The sequence below is a fragment of the Gavialis gangeticus genome, unplaced genomic scaffold, assembly GCF_001723915.1.
Source record: "Gavialis gangeticus isolate Ggan-Ray unplaced genomic scaffold, GavGan_comp1, whole genome shotgun sequence".
Lineage (NCBI taxonomy): Eukaryota > Metazoa > Chordata > Crocodylia > Gavialidae > Gavialis > Gavialis gangeticus.
Window position 1 is genome coordinate 86,816,085 of NW_017729031.1, and position 19,492 is coordinate 86,835,576.

Genomic DNA, 19,492 nt, shown 5'->3' on the forward strand with positions numbered 1-19,492 from the left:
CCGCAGCGCTGGGCACTTTAAAAAGTGCCTGGTGCTGTAACGCAAGCATGTGTACTAATTCCCCATGTTCTTTAGTTAATGCACATTAAGATAGGCTAATGTACCTCACAATGGAGGGTATTTATACATGTGCTCTAGGAGTGGGGAGGAGGTGCTTTAATTACAGCAGCTCCAAGAGCTGCTCTAATTAAAGTGTCCAGAGTATTAGCATCCCTGCATTGAAAAATGGCAGTGGGGTGTTTTAAATTGCAATATTGGCTACAAGCCAGCATAAGAAGCTAGTACTGAAAGACCTTTCCTGGCTTTTTGTCTGCTTCTGTGTAGTTTAGTGTTACTACTGATATAAAGTAGGTACTGGGGAAGCAATCCTACTGTGTATGCTTGAGTTGATATTAAACTATTTCCCCCACTTTCAACCACAATATTTGAGAGACCAGTGGGTGTACATGTGCAGAAAGAAGTCTACATTTGTGACATTGTTTAGCGTATTGGGCTGAGTCCCTGAGTCTAATGGCTTTCTCGCAAATTTATAGTAAGGCACCTGGACCTGCAAGTGAAGCAATGCAAAATAATAAATCCAGTACATTAAAGCAACCTAATATTTCTTAAATAGTTTCCCTGTGCCATATGTAGCATATAAGAAATACAGTTTATTTTATTTTTTATAAAAATCATTTCCATTTTGTGAAATTGCAACAAAGTACAACCTCCTGAAATTCTAGGATTATCGTACATCATTGCAAACATTTCACACAGCGCCCTAAAAAGATATTAAAATGATGAAGGAGAGCATGCTCATCAAAACACAGGTTTTTTGCTTAGTTTCAGCCTCATTCTGTGAATCACTTGAACCTAGAGCCATACCTTTTGAAATCAGTGGAAAGCTCATTGACTTCAATTCCCTTGGTTTCAGTGGGCCTTAGGTCAGGTTCATTTAGCAGTTCTTAAAGGGAAACAGGAATTCTGTGGATCAGGGCCCTATTATACTTGGCATTATACAGATACATAATATAAAGACAGTTCTTCTGCTAGAGAATTCACAATCTAATATTTCACATGTGAACAAGAGAGAACTTTTTTTTAAATAATGGGGTTTTGTGAATACTCTCTTGTGAAACAGTTGTGACTTTCCCCATCTCTAGTCTGTCTGAATGACTCTTCCTATATATTTCTTCTTCAGACTGCAAGCTTGATGTGATACTGGGCTTTGATGTCTCAGATACTGCACCGGGACAAAATATACTTTATTCTCAGAAAGGGTTGGAGTCAAAGGTACAGGCCATTCTGAACAGAATTACTCAGATGCAGAGGATCAGCTGTACTGGCAACCAACGGCCAACTGTACGAGTGGCCATCATGGGCCAGTCCACTACTGGAGCAATTGAAGGCCTGGACTTTATTGAGTACCAGCCAGAATTGTTTGAGAAGTTCCAAGCCATGCTCAACCGTGGTCCATATTATCTAACTGCAGACACGCTGAAGTCTTATCAGAACAAATTCAGAACAGCTCCGAGTGACAGTGTGAAAGTAAGTCCTCTCTCATTTTTCTATATGCTGTGAAAAATAAATACTTTGAGCTGGATTATCTGATGGTATAAACAAGAACAGTTCAGTTAAAATCAATGTACTGTGGCAGTTAATTAACACTAGCAAGGACTTTCTCTCCTTGAAGTGTAAGAAATGTGAAGGGTTTCCTAACACTGCAATTGCTCAAAAACCTAAAATTTGTAAATAAACTAAAGTTTAATGAAATAATGTGTATTTGGGATATTGTTTTGCATATGTAAATTTAACTGGCATAAACAGATTAATGAATAGGCACCTAGACCCTAAATTATTGATGCATTCACCTGGCATTGTAATGAACATTGTCAGACACAAAAATGCTGACTGTCATTCTGTTTAATGTTTGCAAATGCTATTTCGGTTTTAGAATAATTAGCCAGCTCCATCTGTTACTAAGCAGATATGTTGATAACATGATCTGGCAAATGAATCCAAAGGGTGGGAGGAGTTACTGTCATAATCTAGTTGAACTCAGATAAAGTGCATTGCAGAAGTATGTAACTACAAGATCTGCTTTGAACATTTTGGGGCAGTTCTGATGCTGATGGAAATTGCTGTAACTGCAGTAAAGTCCATGAAATGATGTTTATTTATGCTAGAGCAGCCATGCCTGATGGAACATTTCTGTGTTTAATAGTGGACCTGATGTGAATTTGCTTCATTCCCAGGTTGTAATCCACCTAACTGATGGTGCAGATGATGGAATGAATCGCTTAGCGGCTGCTTCAGCTGCTCTGCAAAAGGAAGGTATTACATGCCAATTCAAGCGCACACACATATATATATATATAATATATGGACTTACTTTTTCCTTTTTGGGGGAATTGAAACAGATAACTCTTGTGATTCTTTCCAACCCTATAATTCTACGTTTTTACTCAAAGTTTGGATAAATGAAGCACACCCACATTTTCTAATGGCTCAGGCTAAAGCACTCAGACCTGAATCTGATTTTTACCAGAGTTTGGAGGCAAGGATGTCATGTAGATGCACTTCAACTCCATCCCCAGTTATAAGCTATACAAGCCCATTTCTTATTTCAGCTGTAACTAATTAGTTGTATGTAACTGAGGATCATTGGTGGAGGGGTATTACTGGAGGAGTATTTGTCTAAACCAAAGCAATTTTAATGCAGGGTTCTGGTGCAGCACTGGTAGGAGCAGTGCAAAGTCACCCCTCCCCAGCACACTCTTCTGAAAGAATCACCTATAGGACTATGATGGGAGTTCAGTGCCCACCTATACTTGTTCTGCAAGCCTCCTGTGTACAGGAATCCCCATTGATTTCTCAGGGTGAGGGGTTTGCAGGCTTGAACCTCTTGCTTTTGGCTTTTACATTTGGGACTACTGTATTTGTTTTAGATTAGAGATGGTCAAACTCACAAACCAAAAGCCACTCTAGAGCCATTTAAATGCAGCTCCTGAAGAAGGAGAAATATCTTTTGTTTCTCTGTTCATTTCTTACTTTCTGTTTTTGATTTTCTTTGGCTCAACACATTATTATTTGAACTGAGGCATTTTGCACAGATCATTGACTCTGGGGCATGCACATTTCAAGAGTTGAAATGTGTTTGCCTCCTGCAGCTCTCAGCCATGCCAAAATGTTGGTTTGCAGCTAGGACAGCTAGCACGTTTGACCTCCCTGGTCTTGATTGTACCATTAAAGCAGAACCTTGCACCAGCCCATGAAAGGAGCAACCCATAAGGAATACAAACTTGTATTCCCCTTTAAGGAGTGCTGTGTATTTTCTGTGCACACTTTACTACTGATTGTGATTCTGTCTACTTCCTACCACTTTCTGAAAACAATACTTCACTGGGGAGCATCTCAGATACAGACCTGCATGCCACTGATAGCTGCAAATCCAGTCAAATCTTATGTAGAAGGTTCCTTGTGCTTTCCACACTACAAATCCAAGTGTGAGCTAGCTTTCATTTAACCCCAAGATGACAGTTTTGGTGATCTGGACATGGCCTGTACAGAACTAAGACAACTCAGCTTCCTAAAGACCAAATAATCAGCCAGCAGGTATTTGAGCCACCAAATGAAGCAGACTTCAATGGGAGACTTAGCAGTGAAAAGCTGTGTATGTAGTTACCTACTGGCAACTAAAACAGTGGAGCTTGCAAACGTTAGGAGAGTTAGGCAGACTACTAATTTCCTACATTACCCTTGACTCATTGCATTTACTGACCATATAGCAATATATATATATATATATATATATATTTATAGATTTGAAGCTGAACAGATAAAAATAATCCATTCTAAAATGTCAACATGTGGTCTTCCCCTTGTTTTATGTCCTCTCATAGAAATAAATTTTGTTTCAATCCTCCAGGTGTAAAGGCTCTCATCTTTGTTGGACTGGAAAGAGTGCAAAATTTAGAAGATTTAATGCAAATAGAATTTGGACGTGGGTTTACATATAACAGGCCACTCAGAGTAAACCTATTGGATTTAGATTATGAACTGGCAGAACAACTCGTAAGTAATGTCTGGCTGCTTCACTTTTATATTGGAGAAGCTTTACAAACGCTGTGGGTCAGATTGCAACTGATGTATATCAGTCAAGCTCCTTTGACTTTCACCAGCTTGGCTCTCACCGGACTTGGAGCACTTTGTTGTCTTGGTTTATTTACTGTGGCACCCATCAGACTTTTCTAGCGTAAATCAGTCTAGTGTTGTTAAACTCCAAGGCTAAGTACAGACAGTCTAAAAGCCTGAGGCTGAATCAATTCAATCTTTGCAGGTTAGTTTAAGCTGCGTAGATTGAACCGATAAACAAGTGAACAGATATTCACTTTTGATTCTGGAAATGCAGCCACATGCCTGCAGTGGCCCAGGCAGAAGCTGGGCAGCACTAGAACACGTCTCTCTGCTTGGCTGGAACAGGCAGCTTGGGCCAAGACTAGTCTGCCCCCCCTGCAAGGGGGAGTTTGCGGGGGAGATGCAAAGCATCCTGGGATGCTGAGAGACTGTGAGTTCACTTGAATCTGGAGGGGATGTGGGACAGAAATTTAATAAACTGATTTAACCTAAATCAGTTAAGTCTGATCCAGTTACTTCCATTCAGGTTTATCTTTCTCCATTTTGAAAGTGGTTTATGTGCACTGAACTTCTCTTGTGTTACAAATATGAACTGGTTTCTGATCACTTATATTTATAACTTCTGTCCCTAGCCCAAGAAGCTAGGCTAATTTATACCAGTTGAGACTGTAGCCTAGTATTTCAGAGATAATCAGTAGGAGTAGGATAATTATTTTCTGGTTCTAAGAGGCTGGGCGTCTGCCCATATTTGTTCTGATCCTTTTTACAGACTTATTTCATTACAGGCTAGCAGCTAATTTGTAGGCGTCCCTTATCATTGTTAAATTTCTTTCAGCAAAAAAGCCTTTTAAGTTTCTTCCTGTATGTGAATATCTGTCTTTCAGAAAATCATTTCACCAAAGTGCCATCTTGCAGTTTTCCAAATCCTATTTTATGAATCCCTAGCCATTACGTAATCTCTCCAGAGCTATTTCAGTTAATTTTCTATCCTCACCAGTATTTGCAGTTCCTCCCAATTTAGTATCTGCTGCCAGTTTTATTCACTTTCTCTTCCAGATTGTTAATGAAAACATTAAATAAGACTTTACCATTGATTCCAGTGGTTTCTCTACTGGGACCTCCTGTCCAAATCAGAAAATAGTTATTTCATATTCACTTTTGGTTTGTCATATTTGAGTTAGTCCTTGACCATGCAAATGAGGTTTTTTTCCAGTAATGAGTTGAGAAGGGCAAAACACTTGTAACAGGTTACTTGGCAAAATTAATTTTTGTATCATTCCTGTGGCTATTCAAAATTAGATTGTGATTTTTGTGACTGCGTTTGCTCTTTGAAATAGTTTTGTGTAATTTCCTTTCAACCTATGCACTGTCTAGATATTATTTACTGTAAAGCTTCTTTGGATAGTGCATGTTTGGGATTTGCTATTCTAGCACTAGGATCTTTCCCGTACATAACAGGGCATTGTTCTTGGGTGAAAATGATGCCATATAGACTAGAGGGTTGTTTTAATGAGACCAGTGTACTACTCCATTCCCATTTCAACTAATTCCTTGGGCCTCAATATAAGTCAGCTTGTTTCCCTTATGGTATAACTTAGTTTGGGTGAATGAATTGCTTGCAGCCCTTTGTTTCAATCTCATTTTGAGAGATTCACTTGGGATTCACTTTCCATGAACATTTGTGTGGCTAACTCTTTGTCTGTATGAATATATATGAGATACTAAGGCAAAACGATTCAAATACAGCAGAAGCAGAATTCTAGTTAGAATACTTGTGAATGTTTTCTCCCAGTATTAGTCCAGCCCTATTTATAAGGCCATATCAACTGTTTTGTAGATGTACACCAACATAGCTCCTCATTCTACAGTGGAGATCTTTTGCTTGATAGGGCTCATTGCAAGATGGGGGGTGGAGGGTGGGGTGGGAAGGAGGTCTTGCCTTGACTGTGTACTTACATGCAGAAAAAATAACATAGCAGTCTACGAACATCTTTGTCATACATTTATGTCAGAATTAATGTTGCATTCAGAGTTCATGTTCTGCACAAATTTTCCATGTCTTTCTTTTGAATTTGCTTGTTTCTTTCTAGGACAACATTGCAGAAAGATACTGCTGTGGAATCCCATGTAAGTGTTCTGGGCAGCGAGGAGACAAAGGAGTGCTAGGTCCTGTTGGACCAAAGGTATGTTGCTTCATTTGGTTTCATCATTTCCAAACAGAAGTCTGCTATGCACAGAAATCAATGAACACAGGTAGCGCTTATCCAACTACCATCCATTCTGACCTTCAAAGGGGCATATGCTATTATTTTTTTAAAAGTTTGTATTTAATATGGTTTCAAGTTTAAATGGTGCTGTTTTCCTTTTTGTAGTTTTGCGGGGTGGGAAATGAAGGGGGAAGGTAGAATATTCAAAGATAGTCTTCTGAAGCAACACTTATGAAACTGCATGATATCATTCTCATTTTACCTTAGAATTTTATTCATTCATTAATATTCATCCCAGAAGTGCCTAAGGACTCAAATCTGGATCAGAGCCTTCTTGAAGGATGTTATCCAAATACATAGCAGGAGGCAGACCCTGGTCTCAAAGAGCTTACAGTATAATTTATAGCAAGATGCAATGAGCAGGAAAAACAAACAAGCAGGAGGGAAAGGATAAAGAAAATTAGCGGCAGAGTGATGGTGTTATGCAGTTACATAAGCCAGTTAAATGGTTTGTGGAAGTCCTAAATGGATTCCTTCTTTAAGTAAATTCATTTATAGATTTATTAAATTATGACACAAACCTCTCTTCTGTGATGATCCAGGGGAATTTTGAATGGGGATTTAAAGGTAGAACATGTATTATAAAAAAGGAACTATAATAACATCTGTGTGTTTATTTTTAGGGTGTCCCAGGTGAGAATGGTTACAGAGGGTATCCTGGTGATGAAGGAGGCCCAGTAAGTACCTGTCTAGAGATATTTAATTATAGCTGCTATTCTCTTCACTACTGTTCAGATAGTGTTTCTGCCTACAGAAAAGTGAACAGAGTCTTTTCCTCCTGTGAAAGACTGGTTAGGCTAGAGCAGGGAGTAGGAAAAGCTTTACCTGCAGCCTTCCCTAGTTGCTAGATAAAATAGCATTACACCTAGTGTGGTGTGAAGTAGACATTCCCACGGAGACTCTGAGTCTCTGCTCTGCTTCTTGCTTGTGCAGCTACATGCCATACTGTACCCAAGACAGGGTGAAAAGTATACCATAAATCCTGTTAATAGGGTTTCAGCTATACAGAGAAAATCAAACAAATGGAGTAAGATACCTGACCATGAAAATGGCAGAATATCCAAAAGTGATTGATACTGAGCTCATTCTGAAATTTCTTAAGGTAGAGTGATTTTGCTGCCCTTTACAATCTGATTTTTGGAATATCAGACAGTAACAGTGATAATAGCATGAGTCCCATGATTTTAATTTCTTTATCCAAACAGTTACTTCATCATGAAGTTGCACATATCCAAAGGAATAAACATCCCTTTGTCCCTCACACCACATGGTGAAATGATGGAAGCCAGCTGGCTGTCTTTTCTCATCTGATTTACAATACAATACAAAAAAGCCAAAATCTTGCTGTCAGATACTGGTTGCAGTGGGATCTTTGTATGGGTATTTAAGGGCAGGATTTCATTATAGATGCATCCACAGCCCAGTTTTGAGAAGCAGTGATGAGAAGATTTCATAGTTTAGAGCCTAGACATCATTTGACAAGGATGGTATTTTTCAGTTATTTGTAAGACTAGATGTAACTTCAGTGCAGTATGACAGGTCATTGGCAGGATAGTGGGAGGAAACATACACTGCAGCTGCATGCCCTGTCGGAGCGTGACCTCTGAAAAGCACTAATACATTGTATTATGTAATTATGTAATTATTATATATGGGCACACATAGCCCTTTGGTATATGTTCAAATTCTAGTACTGTAAAACCACAAGTCAAGCATGTCAATAAAAGCAGTCAGGGGGAGGAGGTCTATGGCAGACAAAGGGCAAATGTTTCATTTTTTCTTTTTTGTGACAGGGCGATCGTGGTCCACCAGGTGTCAATGGAACTCAGGGGTTCCAAGGATGTCCTGGTCAAAGAGGAATTAAGGTATGTTTTTAATGAATCTACAGGTATTATAGCCAGATGCACCACAGGAGTCAATCAGTATCACTTCATTGTAGCAAGCTTACATTGGCTAACAATCTTATGCCAAAGCAATAAAGGACTGTTTCTGGAAGACAGAAATGTTACCCTGGCAGAAATGTGAGGCCTTCAAGCATATTACATGGTATCATCATTCCATTGCATTGTAATGTGACAGCATGGTACTCATGAAGGAACAGTACTGTTTAGGCAAACCTAATATCCCATAAATGTAGCCTGCAGATGAGATAATATTATTCCTGGGTGGCTTTAGAATTGGACCATAGGGGAGAGGATTTTAATCTTCTTAACACTCTGATCATGTGTGAGTCTTGGCTCAACTCTGAGACTGTGTTGGAGAGGAAATCTACAACTGGGAGACAGGGAGCAATGTGAGGATATGACTATGATTTTGAATAGATGCATTAAGTAGCAGCTCAAAAGAGAGACCATGAATAAAAGCATGAACTAGGGGAGTAGTGCAACTTTTATTACAACTAATTCTAGATTTTTAAGGCCATAAGGGACCATTCTAATAACCTGTTCTGGCCTGCTGTTTAACGCAGCCCAAGGGATTTCACCCTGGCTCTTTTGCCTCATATACAATATTTGTGGTTGATCTGCCGCAATGCAGTAATTGAAAGGACCAAATTTTATTCTTATCCAGAGAAATGAGATTGATAAAGGACTGTGATACCTTAGTCCAGTCCCTTTGCTTAGTGAATACCTAGCCATATCTTATCTAGGTCTGGAATAGAGTAGAGCCTCTGATCTTCAGATGGGGAGGAAGCCCAGGAAGATCAAGGAATGGGTGGAGCCATGGCAATCCTCTCTCTACTATTCACTGGTCAGAGTACCTGTTTACTGGAAGGAGGCACTCTAGAAACATCTACAATTAGAGGGAATAGTAAATATCCTTCCCAGGGCTTTTTAGCTATGTCACCATTTACTCAAGACTTCGAGATTCAGTCTGTCCCTCAGTTACTCCTATTTAGGTCTTCTTAGTCTTATCATGGGAGCACACTCCAGCTCCTGCTTATGCCAAGTGAAAGACTAACCCATCTTCCCTTAGCTGCAGGCCACTGTAGAAAGTCTGTTTGGAAAAGTGATTGTATGTTCTCTGTTGTCTGCAGGGGTCACGTGGATTCCCAGGAGAAAAGGTATGTAAGTCTTTTGGAAACACTGCAACAATGATTGGTAATATGTGGATGCTTTGAATATTGCCCCTTCACCTTTATATACATTTAATCATTTTGCACTGTGCTGCTTTTATTCCATAGGGAGAACTGGGAGAAATGGGTCTGGATGGAATAGACGGTGAAGACGTAAGTCATTTCAACTGGCTTTCTTGTTTCCTGAGAAGCTTTGGTCCTGTTCCGTACGTGCAGCAGAATTTTACTAATACATTTTTCTTTGGCAGGGAAAAAAAGGTCTACCAGGCTTTTCTGGGGAGAAAGGAAATCCTGGACAAAGGGTATGTTTTATTATGTTGATTAATGAAGAATAGTTAAATCATCCCAGTGCATGGCTGGGCTGAGGAACACAGGGCAAGTCCACATGAGACGCTTACTGTGTATTAGCCAAATACCACTGCGTAGTAAGCATCATAAAATAACTGCATCGGCGCTGCTGTGCAGAAACCTTAGTTACTGCACATTTAGTTAGTACCTCATTAAGCAAGTGCTAAACTAAATGTGCAGTAACTAAGATGCATTAATGAACATGCAGACATGCCCACATAGTACAATTTTTGAAGGGATGCAGAAAGATGGATATAAGCCCACAGCTTTGGCTCACTGTGCACCATCCTGATTCCAAGGTAGAAGAGCATCTGTCAGTCTGCTCTAATTTACATCAGCTTTCTATAGCTTCTGAAAGGTATTACACCAATTGGGGATTTCTGGAGTGGAGAAATTTCCTGGCTGTGTCTCCCTTCTCCCCATCAGAAGTTAAAGGTCCACCCAAGCTGGACAGGCTATCAGGCTTTTATGGTTAAGTAATGATCATTTCTATAGCCTATGAAAAGCCTGCGGCTTCCCAGCTTGAATATGTACCTGGGTTGACTGGAACTGCCTTTAGTATGTTCAGAGCAGAGCTGGAATGCATGTCTCTGGAGCCATAGCAAGGCACTTTAACCAGTCTACTACCCTAAGCCCCTAGCACTATGCCTGTCCATATTAGAAAACAAAGCCTGGCATAGGGAAGTCTTGTGCCCACATCTTCTTTTGCTGGCTATATCCCTTACATTAGTAGATAGCTAAGGAGTGGAGGAAATCAGTATGCCAGTCCCACATCAACAGATCCTGTTCATATACTAAGGGGATCTTCCCCTGACCAGGTCCACGGGCTGTTGGGCTATTCTATATATGCAGTTGAACACCAGGTTCAGATGTCTTCTTAATGAGTGGCTTCATACTTTTTTCATTAAGACTTGTACCAAGACCAGTGATGAGTATGATTTCATGAGTTAAACACACTGAGTTCAGTGAGAGCCTATACTCCTTACTTCATCCTTAAGCAGTTTCTCTTGAATGAGGCAAAGTGGATTGCAGCTGAAGCTCTGAGTAATGCTAATGTTAATAATTCTTGGGTATAAGCATGTAAGGTCTTTCTGCAGTGTTTCTAATTCTCTGTACATCTTCTTAAAGGGTTATAAAGGGTTTAAAGGAGAAAAAGGAGAACGAGGTGATCGTGGGCTTCGAGGTGATCCGGTAAATAGCATTTAATCTTCATAAGGTTTTACGGCCCTTAGGCTCCCTACACAGACCTAGCCACAGTCTTTAAGGTGACAATTCTACACCCAGACTTCCCACTGTTTAGGAGCTGGATCCTTGGCCTTGTGTTTCATTTGAAGACACCAGCCTGCGAGTCTGACCCAATCTGCATTAGGACTGTACAGTGAGGTCCTTTCTAAGAATAGATTGGACGGGAGAGTTATATTTGTGTCACCCATACTCCTAGAGTAGGGTCACATATTAATATGGTTTTTGCTTCTGTATATACAGCAGCATTATGCCTGTTTTCAGGTGATTGCCCAAATCTGACCCATTGAACATATTGACGATGGCTTCTTAAGAAACTGTAGAAGTAAAAATTATAGTTATACAGGTTTCTTCATAATTAAGTAGTAGAATCATTTCTGTTTTGAAGCTCGCAACTTAAGTCTAAATAAATGATGTTGAGAGACACATAAAGGGAATCAGAATAACATGAGGAAGACACATGCATTGCATGAGACTGATCTGAAAAAATCTGACATGTTTCACAGGCCCTAACCACATTGTGGAGGGGGTAAAGTAATTGCAATGAAGACAATACTGTACTGAATCATAATTAAGTGACTACATGAACAAAGGAAAGGGCCAATTGTAACAGCCATCAGACTGACTGGGATCCACATTTGGATAACATAAGCCTCTTGATATTGATTTATGTTAAACTGGCCATTTATGTACTGTTTGAAAGCAGTCTTTCATTATATAAACAGTCCTTTCTGATTTTTTTTATTCTCTTTTGCAATATATATGGCTCAAGCTACTGTTCCAATACTTCATAGAATTCATTGTAAAACACAAAATGTTAACACTGAAGTATAGAAAAACAATTTCATAATGTATGTGTCAGTGCCTCATTTACACAGGTGTTTTTCATTGCTTTTGCTGCTTTCAGGGTGAGAATGGAGTTGATAACACTCAGCGAGGACCCAGAGGTTCAAAGGGTGAAATTGGCCCAATGGTAAAGTATTGATATTTTTTTACTGTATGATAGACCAAAAACAGCAAGAAAATAGAATACTGCAAACACAACATGTGGATAAACCAGAGCCAGTTAGACATTTTCAGAATGAATATTTTCCATTAGAAAATGCCAGCATATTGACCTCAAGACTTTTGACATGAAGATGTTAATTTCAATGGTACTTTGCTCTCTAGGGGAAAATTAACAAATCCTTATTGGACTGAAGCATTTTCACTTTTAATTTCAAAACAGCTCCTTATTTTGAAATTTGTTTTATATTCTTTTAGAAATTAGGAATCAAGCTCACATCTAAATGTTTTATATGATCAAAATGAAACTTTCTGAGTGACCTGCATTTTTATTTATTCTAGGGAGATCCTGGAGTAGATGGGTCACCAGGTTCCCTTGGTGGACCTGGAAAGAATGTAAGTATCCTTAAGTCTGGAATTATAAACACTTCTTTCAGAAAGCATCCAGTACTATGGAAGGGAAAAGGTCCAGTCAAATTATACTGAATGGAAGCCAAAGGAAGAAGAGAGATGTTTGTCACTTAGGTCAGTTCTGTTTAATAATGACAGGCTGTACCTTATCGTACTATTTTGCTTCCATCTTTATTGAATCCAAATTCCCAAAGCCCCAAATCAATTGGAGTTTTTTCTGAATAAGGACTGAGTATAAATGTTAGGATTAAAGATTTTTTTTATTATTTTGTTTAGGTGGGATTAAGACACAATATTTAAACAATTGCTGTCATTTTTAAAACTCTGATTTGTGTATTTCTTTATTAGGGATAGGTACAAACCAAAATCCCAAATCAAACTACAGGAAAGTTGAAAGCTGGGTATAAATTCTGCAGTTTTGGCCTCTCTCTCATCACTTTAGCAAACATGCAAATGTGCAAGTACACTTTGCCAAAAAAATCAGGATATGAAGAAAATTGTATAACACTATCTTATTACCCAATGTTGAAACAAAATGAGTGTTACAAACATTACGTGTGAAGATCTTTGATCTGTAGTAGAGAGCTCCCATTTAAAGACCAATCCCTCGATGGCAATGCTGAGTGGAGATCATATGAAGAATATACTATACACATTCCAGAACAAGGGCCTGATGCTGACACTATATCAATGTAAAACCAATGTGCAAACAGATTAAGTTAAATCCCTCTTCACATCTAGATACTGGAGGTCCAACCTGCCTCGCACTCAGGATTATATCTTAAAGTCATGATTTAGCTTGAAGAAGGAGCAATACAGGGCTAAAAGGATGATATTGTGAATTAAACAAAACAAAGCTATTAAGTGGAAATTTATAGAAGAGCATTTGGTATATTTGACATAACTCATATTAACAACAGTGAGTTTCCTTTTGAATGGATTCCTGCACCCTGCACCCTTTCTTTAGATGATAATATCTTACAACAGGACATGCATTAGTATGTGTGCTCAGAAACTTGCACCTGCCCTTTAGATGCAGTGGAGTTTCCAAGTTTTATAGGAATGCTTATCTGTATATTTGATGGTGAGTGTGTCTACACATGCACTTTAAGGCAAATTAGCTTATTTTAATGTGCATTAAAGGGTCACTAAAAAAATTGTGCTTTTTAGGTAATGCACATTAAAATAGGGTAATGCTCATTAAGCATCACTTAAAAACTGTGGGCACTTTTACAGCTGCTCCGGGGGTGGGAGGGGACAGTGCTTTAATTTGAGTGGCTCTGAGAGCCACTCAAAGTACCACCACGTCTCATGTATCAGTGTCCCCATGCTTTAAAATAGGGGGAGGAGGGGGGCTTTTGAACTAAAGCTTGTTTGATGAGCTTTAGTTCAAGTGCCCCCACTGTCATTTTTAAGCATGGGGACACTGATACATGAGATGCAGGAAGCTGCTGGAGTGCCGTAATTGCCATGCTTCAGCAGACTCGATTGAGTCTGCTCCGATGTGCTGGACTTCCAGTGCGTTAGAGCAACCTCGGCACTTATTTATGGGTGCCCCGTGCTCTTTAGTTAATGTGCATTAAGACAGGCTAATACGCATTTTCCTAGTAACTCACAATGGAGGTACTAGATTTAATGCACATTAACTAAAATGCATTAATGGATGTATAGATGCACCCATTTAAAGACCAATCCCTATTAGTATGTCCTATCCAGATTTGTTCGAACAATTGTCTGCTATAGATTCCCATGTTAACTTCCCTAATACGTTTACATCTTCAGACTCAAAGGTGTGTATTTTTTGCTGATGTTGCAGTTCATATTACAGTGGGTTGGATCCTCAGTTAAGGATCTGGTCCATAGAGATTTGGAAAGCCTAAGGAATTGTGTTGAGAGAGAACTTTTTTACTTCTGGCTTTACTTCATATTTCCCTTACAACTCTAAGCAGGAGCTAAGTTCCCCAAAGGAGCCTTTTCATACTTTTCGTAGACTTTAAAAATCTAATTTTGATCTCATTTCCACTGGAATCCTAATGCAAGTTCAGTTGGTCCTGATTTACACTGATGGAAAGGGCAGTAGAAGCAGGCTCTTAGTTGTAAAAGGGAAAATAGGAAGCCATTGCTCTTTTAGTTGGTGAGCCTGAAACCTGTGGAGAAACCTTCCTCCACTGCCTTGAAACACTGCTCCCATGCTGCTCACATGAGCACACACTTAAAGGAATTCAGAGCGTAAGCTGTTAGTAATCAGTGAGGTTAAGGTGCTTCACTTGACATGATTTGTTGTGATTTATTGATTTGCAGGGTGTTGTAGGACGAAGAGGGACCCCAGGACCCAAAGTAAGTATTCAAACAGTGTGCTGTAACTACAAGGACTCACAGTTTATTACAGGCAGTCTGTTTACACTGGAGATAGAATAAGTGATACAGAATGAACATGTTTCAAACAGTGGGGTAGGAGTGATATGCACAATAGAAGGATATTTGAGTCTTGTTTCTGTCTTCTTTTCTTCCCTCACACTTTGCAGCCCTTTCCAGTCTTGTTGCTTTTGTAAAACTGGGCCCCCATATGTGCAGAATGGTGGTCTTCAAACTAATTTCCATTGAGGCTAGTCATCAGCAATTCTTACCTTTCTCTTATACACAGTGTGGACCCATGGGTGTCAATCAGTAGGAGCAATCCCATGGTAAACAGACAAGAAACAGTCCCTCAGTGTTTTATGTCCCTCTGGCTGGGTATTCTTTAGATAAGGAAAAGAGGAATGAAGTGGCAAAGGTTTGAATAAGAAGTGTATCATAAAGGCTTCATACTGCAAAATACTGAGCATCTCCTCAGGGGCCCTTGATTTCCACTGAAGTAAATGGGTCTTCAGAGTGCTCAGCACCTGTCAAGATCAAGTTTTTGAATCATAAACCTATAATCATTTACTGGAGCAGGGGTAACTGGGTGACATTTTAAGACTGGCTTTTGTGGGAAGTCAAACAGAAGAACAAATGTGAAAATATACCCCTGAATGCATGTAATTTACTATGCATAAAACATTAATGTTCAGTGTTTGCTCACCTTTATACCAAGGCCATTTTACGGTGCCAGAATGAAGTAAAACAGCCTTAGCATACACATAGGTCCGTTTCTGTGCTGTTACCTCATTTTACCATTAAACAAAATGGAGCTCTCGCTTCCTAACCAGCAATAAAGAGAGGGTCCTCACAGCCCCAGCTTGCTCATAGTCCCCATGTTCTATATCATACCAGCCCATTCTAACCTGCATTGTATTGCATTGTATTTTAAGGGTCCCAAAGGTACACCAGGACAAGCAGGACAAGCAGGAGAACAGGGAAGAAGAGGGGTTCAGGTTAGTAGATTTTACAGACTGTTCAAGACTAAATATGCTTGCTTTGATATGTTGTGTCCTTTACTTTCCTACTGACATATGCCATACCTTGCAATCGTCCTATGTAATTGTTTTCAAAATCGCTCCATAATCACTCTTAAGACCACTGCAAGGGGATTTGATTTCATGATCTCTGGCTTACACTGTGTTCACCGGAGACCCATAGTACACCAGAGACCCAAGTACTCCAATCCCAGAACACGTATTACCTCTCAAAATGAGGGTGTTGATTGCACCATTCAAGGAGAGAATTGGTTGGATAGTTTAAAATTTGTCTTTTGGTTTTGATATTCCTTGCTGTCTCATATTAACAAATTGTAGGTCTTTAATCTTCTATCTCTTATAGTCTGAACTTTTTTTCATATACAGGGTCCTCCTGGTCAGCTTGGAACTCCAGGTATGAGAGGAGAACAAGGCCTGCCAGGACCAAGGGTAACTCTTTCTTGTTGATCTTGCTCAGACATCAGAAAATGCTTCAGACAGTCTTACTTGGTGTGATTTAATGGAAGTCAATAAAAATCTTCCCATTGACTTCACCTACTGCTTTTCTCTTTCTGCCTAATTAATAAAACATTATTCTTAGTTCATTCTAAAGTTCCATTAGCTGCTGGCTTAAAAATGAATGATAATTTTAAATTCACTGAATCAGTTTCGGATTGCATTTGAATCTTTTTCTCAAGCAAACTCCTTTTAAAAGTGCTGTCTGGATGGAGAATTGGATTGAAGAAAGTCAGTACTTTGGGAACTGGTTTATTCTGACTTAAGACAGTTCAGAAATTGATACATAAGAATTATAATGTGCGAATGGTATTACTAGCAGCTCCTAATTAATCCTAGTATGGAAGAGGGAGCATGGCACAGGTTTTTTAGAGGGGATAATACAAAGTAAGCAGGAGTTGCAGTCTAAAATATCATTTTAAAACCATGACAATATTTTATTTTTATTGGACTCTTAGTGGCAGTTGTCATGGATGTTCTGTATTTAGAAATTGGAAAACACAAAATATGGATTGCACAACACCGCATATTTCCAAGTGTGACTCACTTGGTGTGACGGCTACTCATTTGTTCCTGCTGTTACCGTTACTTCATCCATTCAGCTTAAAAATGGGGCAGAATGGATTATGTGATAGAGGGCATGTCTACGTGTTGATTTATGGTGATGTTGCTATGGTGCCATGTTTTAGTACTTTCTTTTGGAAGTACTGAAGCATGACACAGTAACTGCCTGTACTGCACCATGCGCATGGCGCACGGTTTAATTTCACTGATACCTCACTGTAGTGGCATGCTAAGACAGGGGAGCATGCTGCTGTGGTGAAGTAGCTGCCAATCATGTGTGGACTCATGTGATTGCTATGTTGCCATAGCATGCCTTATGGCAATGTAGTGTGTCACCACAGCAATGTAGGCGATGTGTAGATGCATCCACAGTCACTTAATAAAACAGTAGAACAAACCTTGGTTGCACCAAGGTCTCTTCTAGAGCTTTCTTTTCTTACCATTCATAAGCAGAGCCCCACATTTCTTTTTACTTCTTCTGCCCTTGAGTCCTCCCATGCACACTTACCATACTTGCTTGGGGAGGAGGATGTTGTAAGCAGCAGGTACCTCATACAGGCTTATCCACCTTAGTCAAAATGCAGGTGCCTAATGTAATTCTTATTGAATGCAAGAACAAAGGCTCATTTGTTACTTTTACTTGCTCATACCTGTGTAGAATATCACCTGGGAGCTGCAAGCACACCTGGGAGATGTGAAACTGAATTAAAATAAACTGGTCCTTTGGATCAGACATCTTAATTACTGCACAGTCAAAAATTTCTCGTCCTGACAATGAGAGCTTTGCCTGAGGCAAGACTGCAGAACAGGTCTTGGGTTCATAACAGCAATATGGTGAAATAAAAAATGATTAACTTCGTCTGAAGACAACAAAGACTAATATTAACAATGTCACTAAGGAGATTTGGTTGCTTAGGGTCAGATTCTGTTCTACCTATTGGGCATCTACGTAAATTTAAATGCTTCAGTGTGATCTTATTCCACCCTGTTCAAGTGCCTGAAAACCCGTATTGCAAGTCTTTTGTAACACATCATCCTCATGTGCTTAACACTGTGTCACAAAAGAGCAGTGAAGAGTAGGAGGACTCACCAAACTTTGTTATTAATGGTTTTCCAGAGACTCAATTAGGCTGTAATAGAATTGTATTAGGCTTCTAAGTCTATTTATATACTGAACTGGTGAAATAGAATCAGGCCCATAATGCCTGTTAAATGAAGGAGGACTGAGCATTTGAACTCTTTGGAGAGTTGTTATAGATGTCAGACTTAATAGGTAATAAGGGATTTCCACTCTTATACAGAATCTTTTTATGATTTGTTGTACCTGATACTGTTATTAATAAATGTCTAGATGCAATTTACTAAGCTTTACTGACAGGTTGCAAAACTTAAGATCTTGTCTTTCTTCTTTAGGGTTCTGGAGGTGCCGCTGGACCACCTGGAGAACGTGGCAGGACTGGTCCCTTTGGACGAAAGGTATATCCTGAAAAATGCTGAGCATGGACATCTAAGGGTCTGGACAAAATTATACTTGGAGCAACCTCAGAAGGGCAGAAGGAGCCCCTACTTGGGGATGAGCAGCAACTGTTGTGTTGCAGCAGTAATGTGTGCTAGTGATAGAAATGAACTAAATTACTCCAACTTTGAAGCTGGATAAAGTAGGGGTAAAGCTGGAGGAGATTTGCTACACTTGTGTCAGTACATCACTCATGCATGCTAACTGTTACAGCTTAACATTAGCTGAAAGTTGTGTGAAGTAGCTTGCTCGCCCTTTTGAAGCAGCTCCAAGTATGCATTTGTCTGTGCCTTAAAACAGAAATGAAAAGCTGCCAAATCCAAGTTTAAATTTGTTATGATACTGTCAATCAACAGACTTTTAGTAAACTGTGTTTTGTCCTCTGATGGAAAGGCATGAAATGGAACAAAGCAGAGCACAGGTCTCTGGCTGTTTCGCTAGAATCCTAGTTCATTTAACTGAGGGCCTTGTTACATATTAATTTTAGGCAGCTCCTGTATTGTCCACACACATTAACACCTGAAACTAGTTTTAAGCACACTTTAGGCAGCTTAAAGTTACACCATTCCAGGGCAGATTTATCTTTGATCTGTGTTACCCAGTTTATGTTCCATTAATGTGTGGCCACTCCCCATAGATAAGCCACCCAAGTTGTAGTCCTCCAGCATCCCAGGATGCACTGTTTGCTTCCCACCACCTCCTGTTCTGTGTGGACAAACTTTCCACCCCCAGAACTCTACTGCCCAGGGTGCGGTTCTGACATCAAGCCAATTCCCTCTCCTGCTCCTTGGGGTGCAAATGTCCCATGCCAAGGGGTACAACCCCATGCAAACAGCCTGCAGAGCACATGCCAGCTAGCCAGGTCACAGGGCACAGATGGGTCCAAGAGTGGGGTCTAGGGGTTGGGGGGAGGAACAAGGTAAGGGGCCGGGTTGGGTCCCCATGAACAGGGGCTTCCTTCCCAGGGCAGGGGCTGAGTTCCCCCAAAAGCACTTTCCATCTCTGTTCCCACCTCTTAGCCACCTCAGAAGAACAACTAGGATCCCCTACCCCCAATCCC

At 39.9% G+C, this 19,492-nt stretch overlaps 1 protein-coding gene across 1 annotated transcript in view; it reads left to right on the forward strand.

Moving 5' to 3' along the window:
- Positions 1-19,492, forward strand: part of COL6A3 (collagen type VI alpha 3 chain) — a 101,321-nt gene that overhangs the window by 33,934 nt on the left and 47,895 nt on the right. Inside the window, exons 11-26 of the mRNA XM_019523345.1 lie at positions 1,181-1,527; positions 2,235-2,313; positions 3,908-4,053; positions 6,207-6,299; positions 7,007-7,060; positions 8,177-8,248; positions 9,418-9,444; positions 9,565-9,609; positions 9,705-9,758; positions 10,933-10,995; positions 11,954-12,019; positions 12,394-12,447; positions 14,764-14,799; positions 15,753-15,815; positions 16,224-16,286; positions 18,330-18,392. Coding sequence (XP_019378890.1) covers positions 1,181-1,527; positions 2,235-2,313; positions 3,908-4,053; positions 6,207-6,299; positions 7,007-7,060; positions 8,177-8,248; positions 9,418-9,444; positions 9,565-9,609; positions 9,705-9,758; positions 10,933-10,995; positions 11,954-12,019; positions 12,394-12,447; positions 14,764-14,799; positions 15,753-15,815; positions 16,224-16,286; positions 18,330-18,392 — 1,325 coding nt within the window. The remainder of the gene's footprint in view (positions 1-1,180; positions 1,528-2,234; positions 2,314-3,907; positions 4,054-6,206; positions 6,300-7,006; positions 7,061-8,176; positions 8,249-9,417; positions 9,445-9,564; positions 9,610-9,704; positions 9,759-10,932; positions 10,996-11,953; positions 12,020-12,393; positions 12,448-14,763; positions 14,800-15,752; positions 15,816-16,223; positions 16,287-18,329; positions 18,393-19,492) is intronic.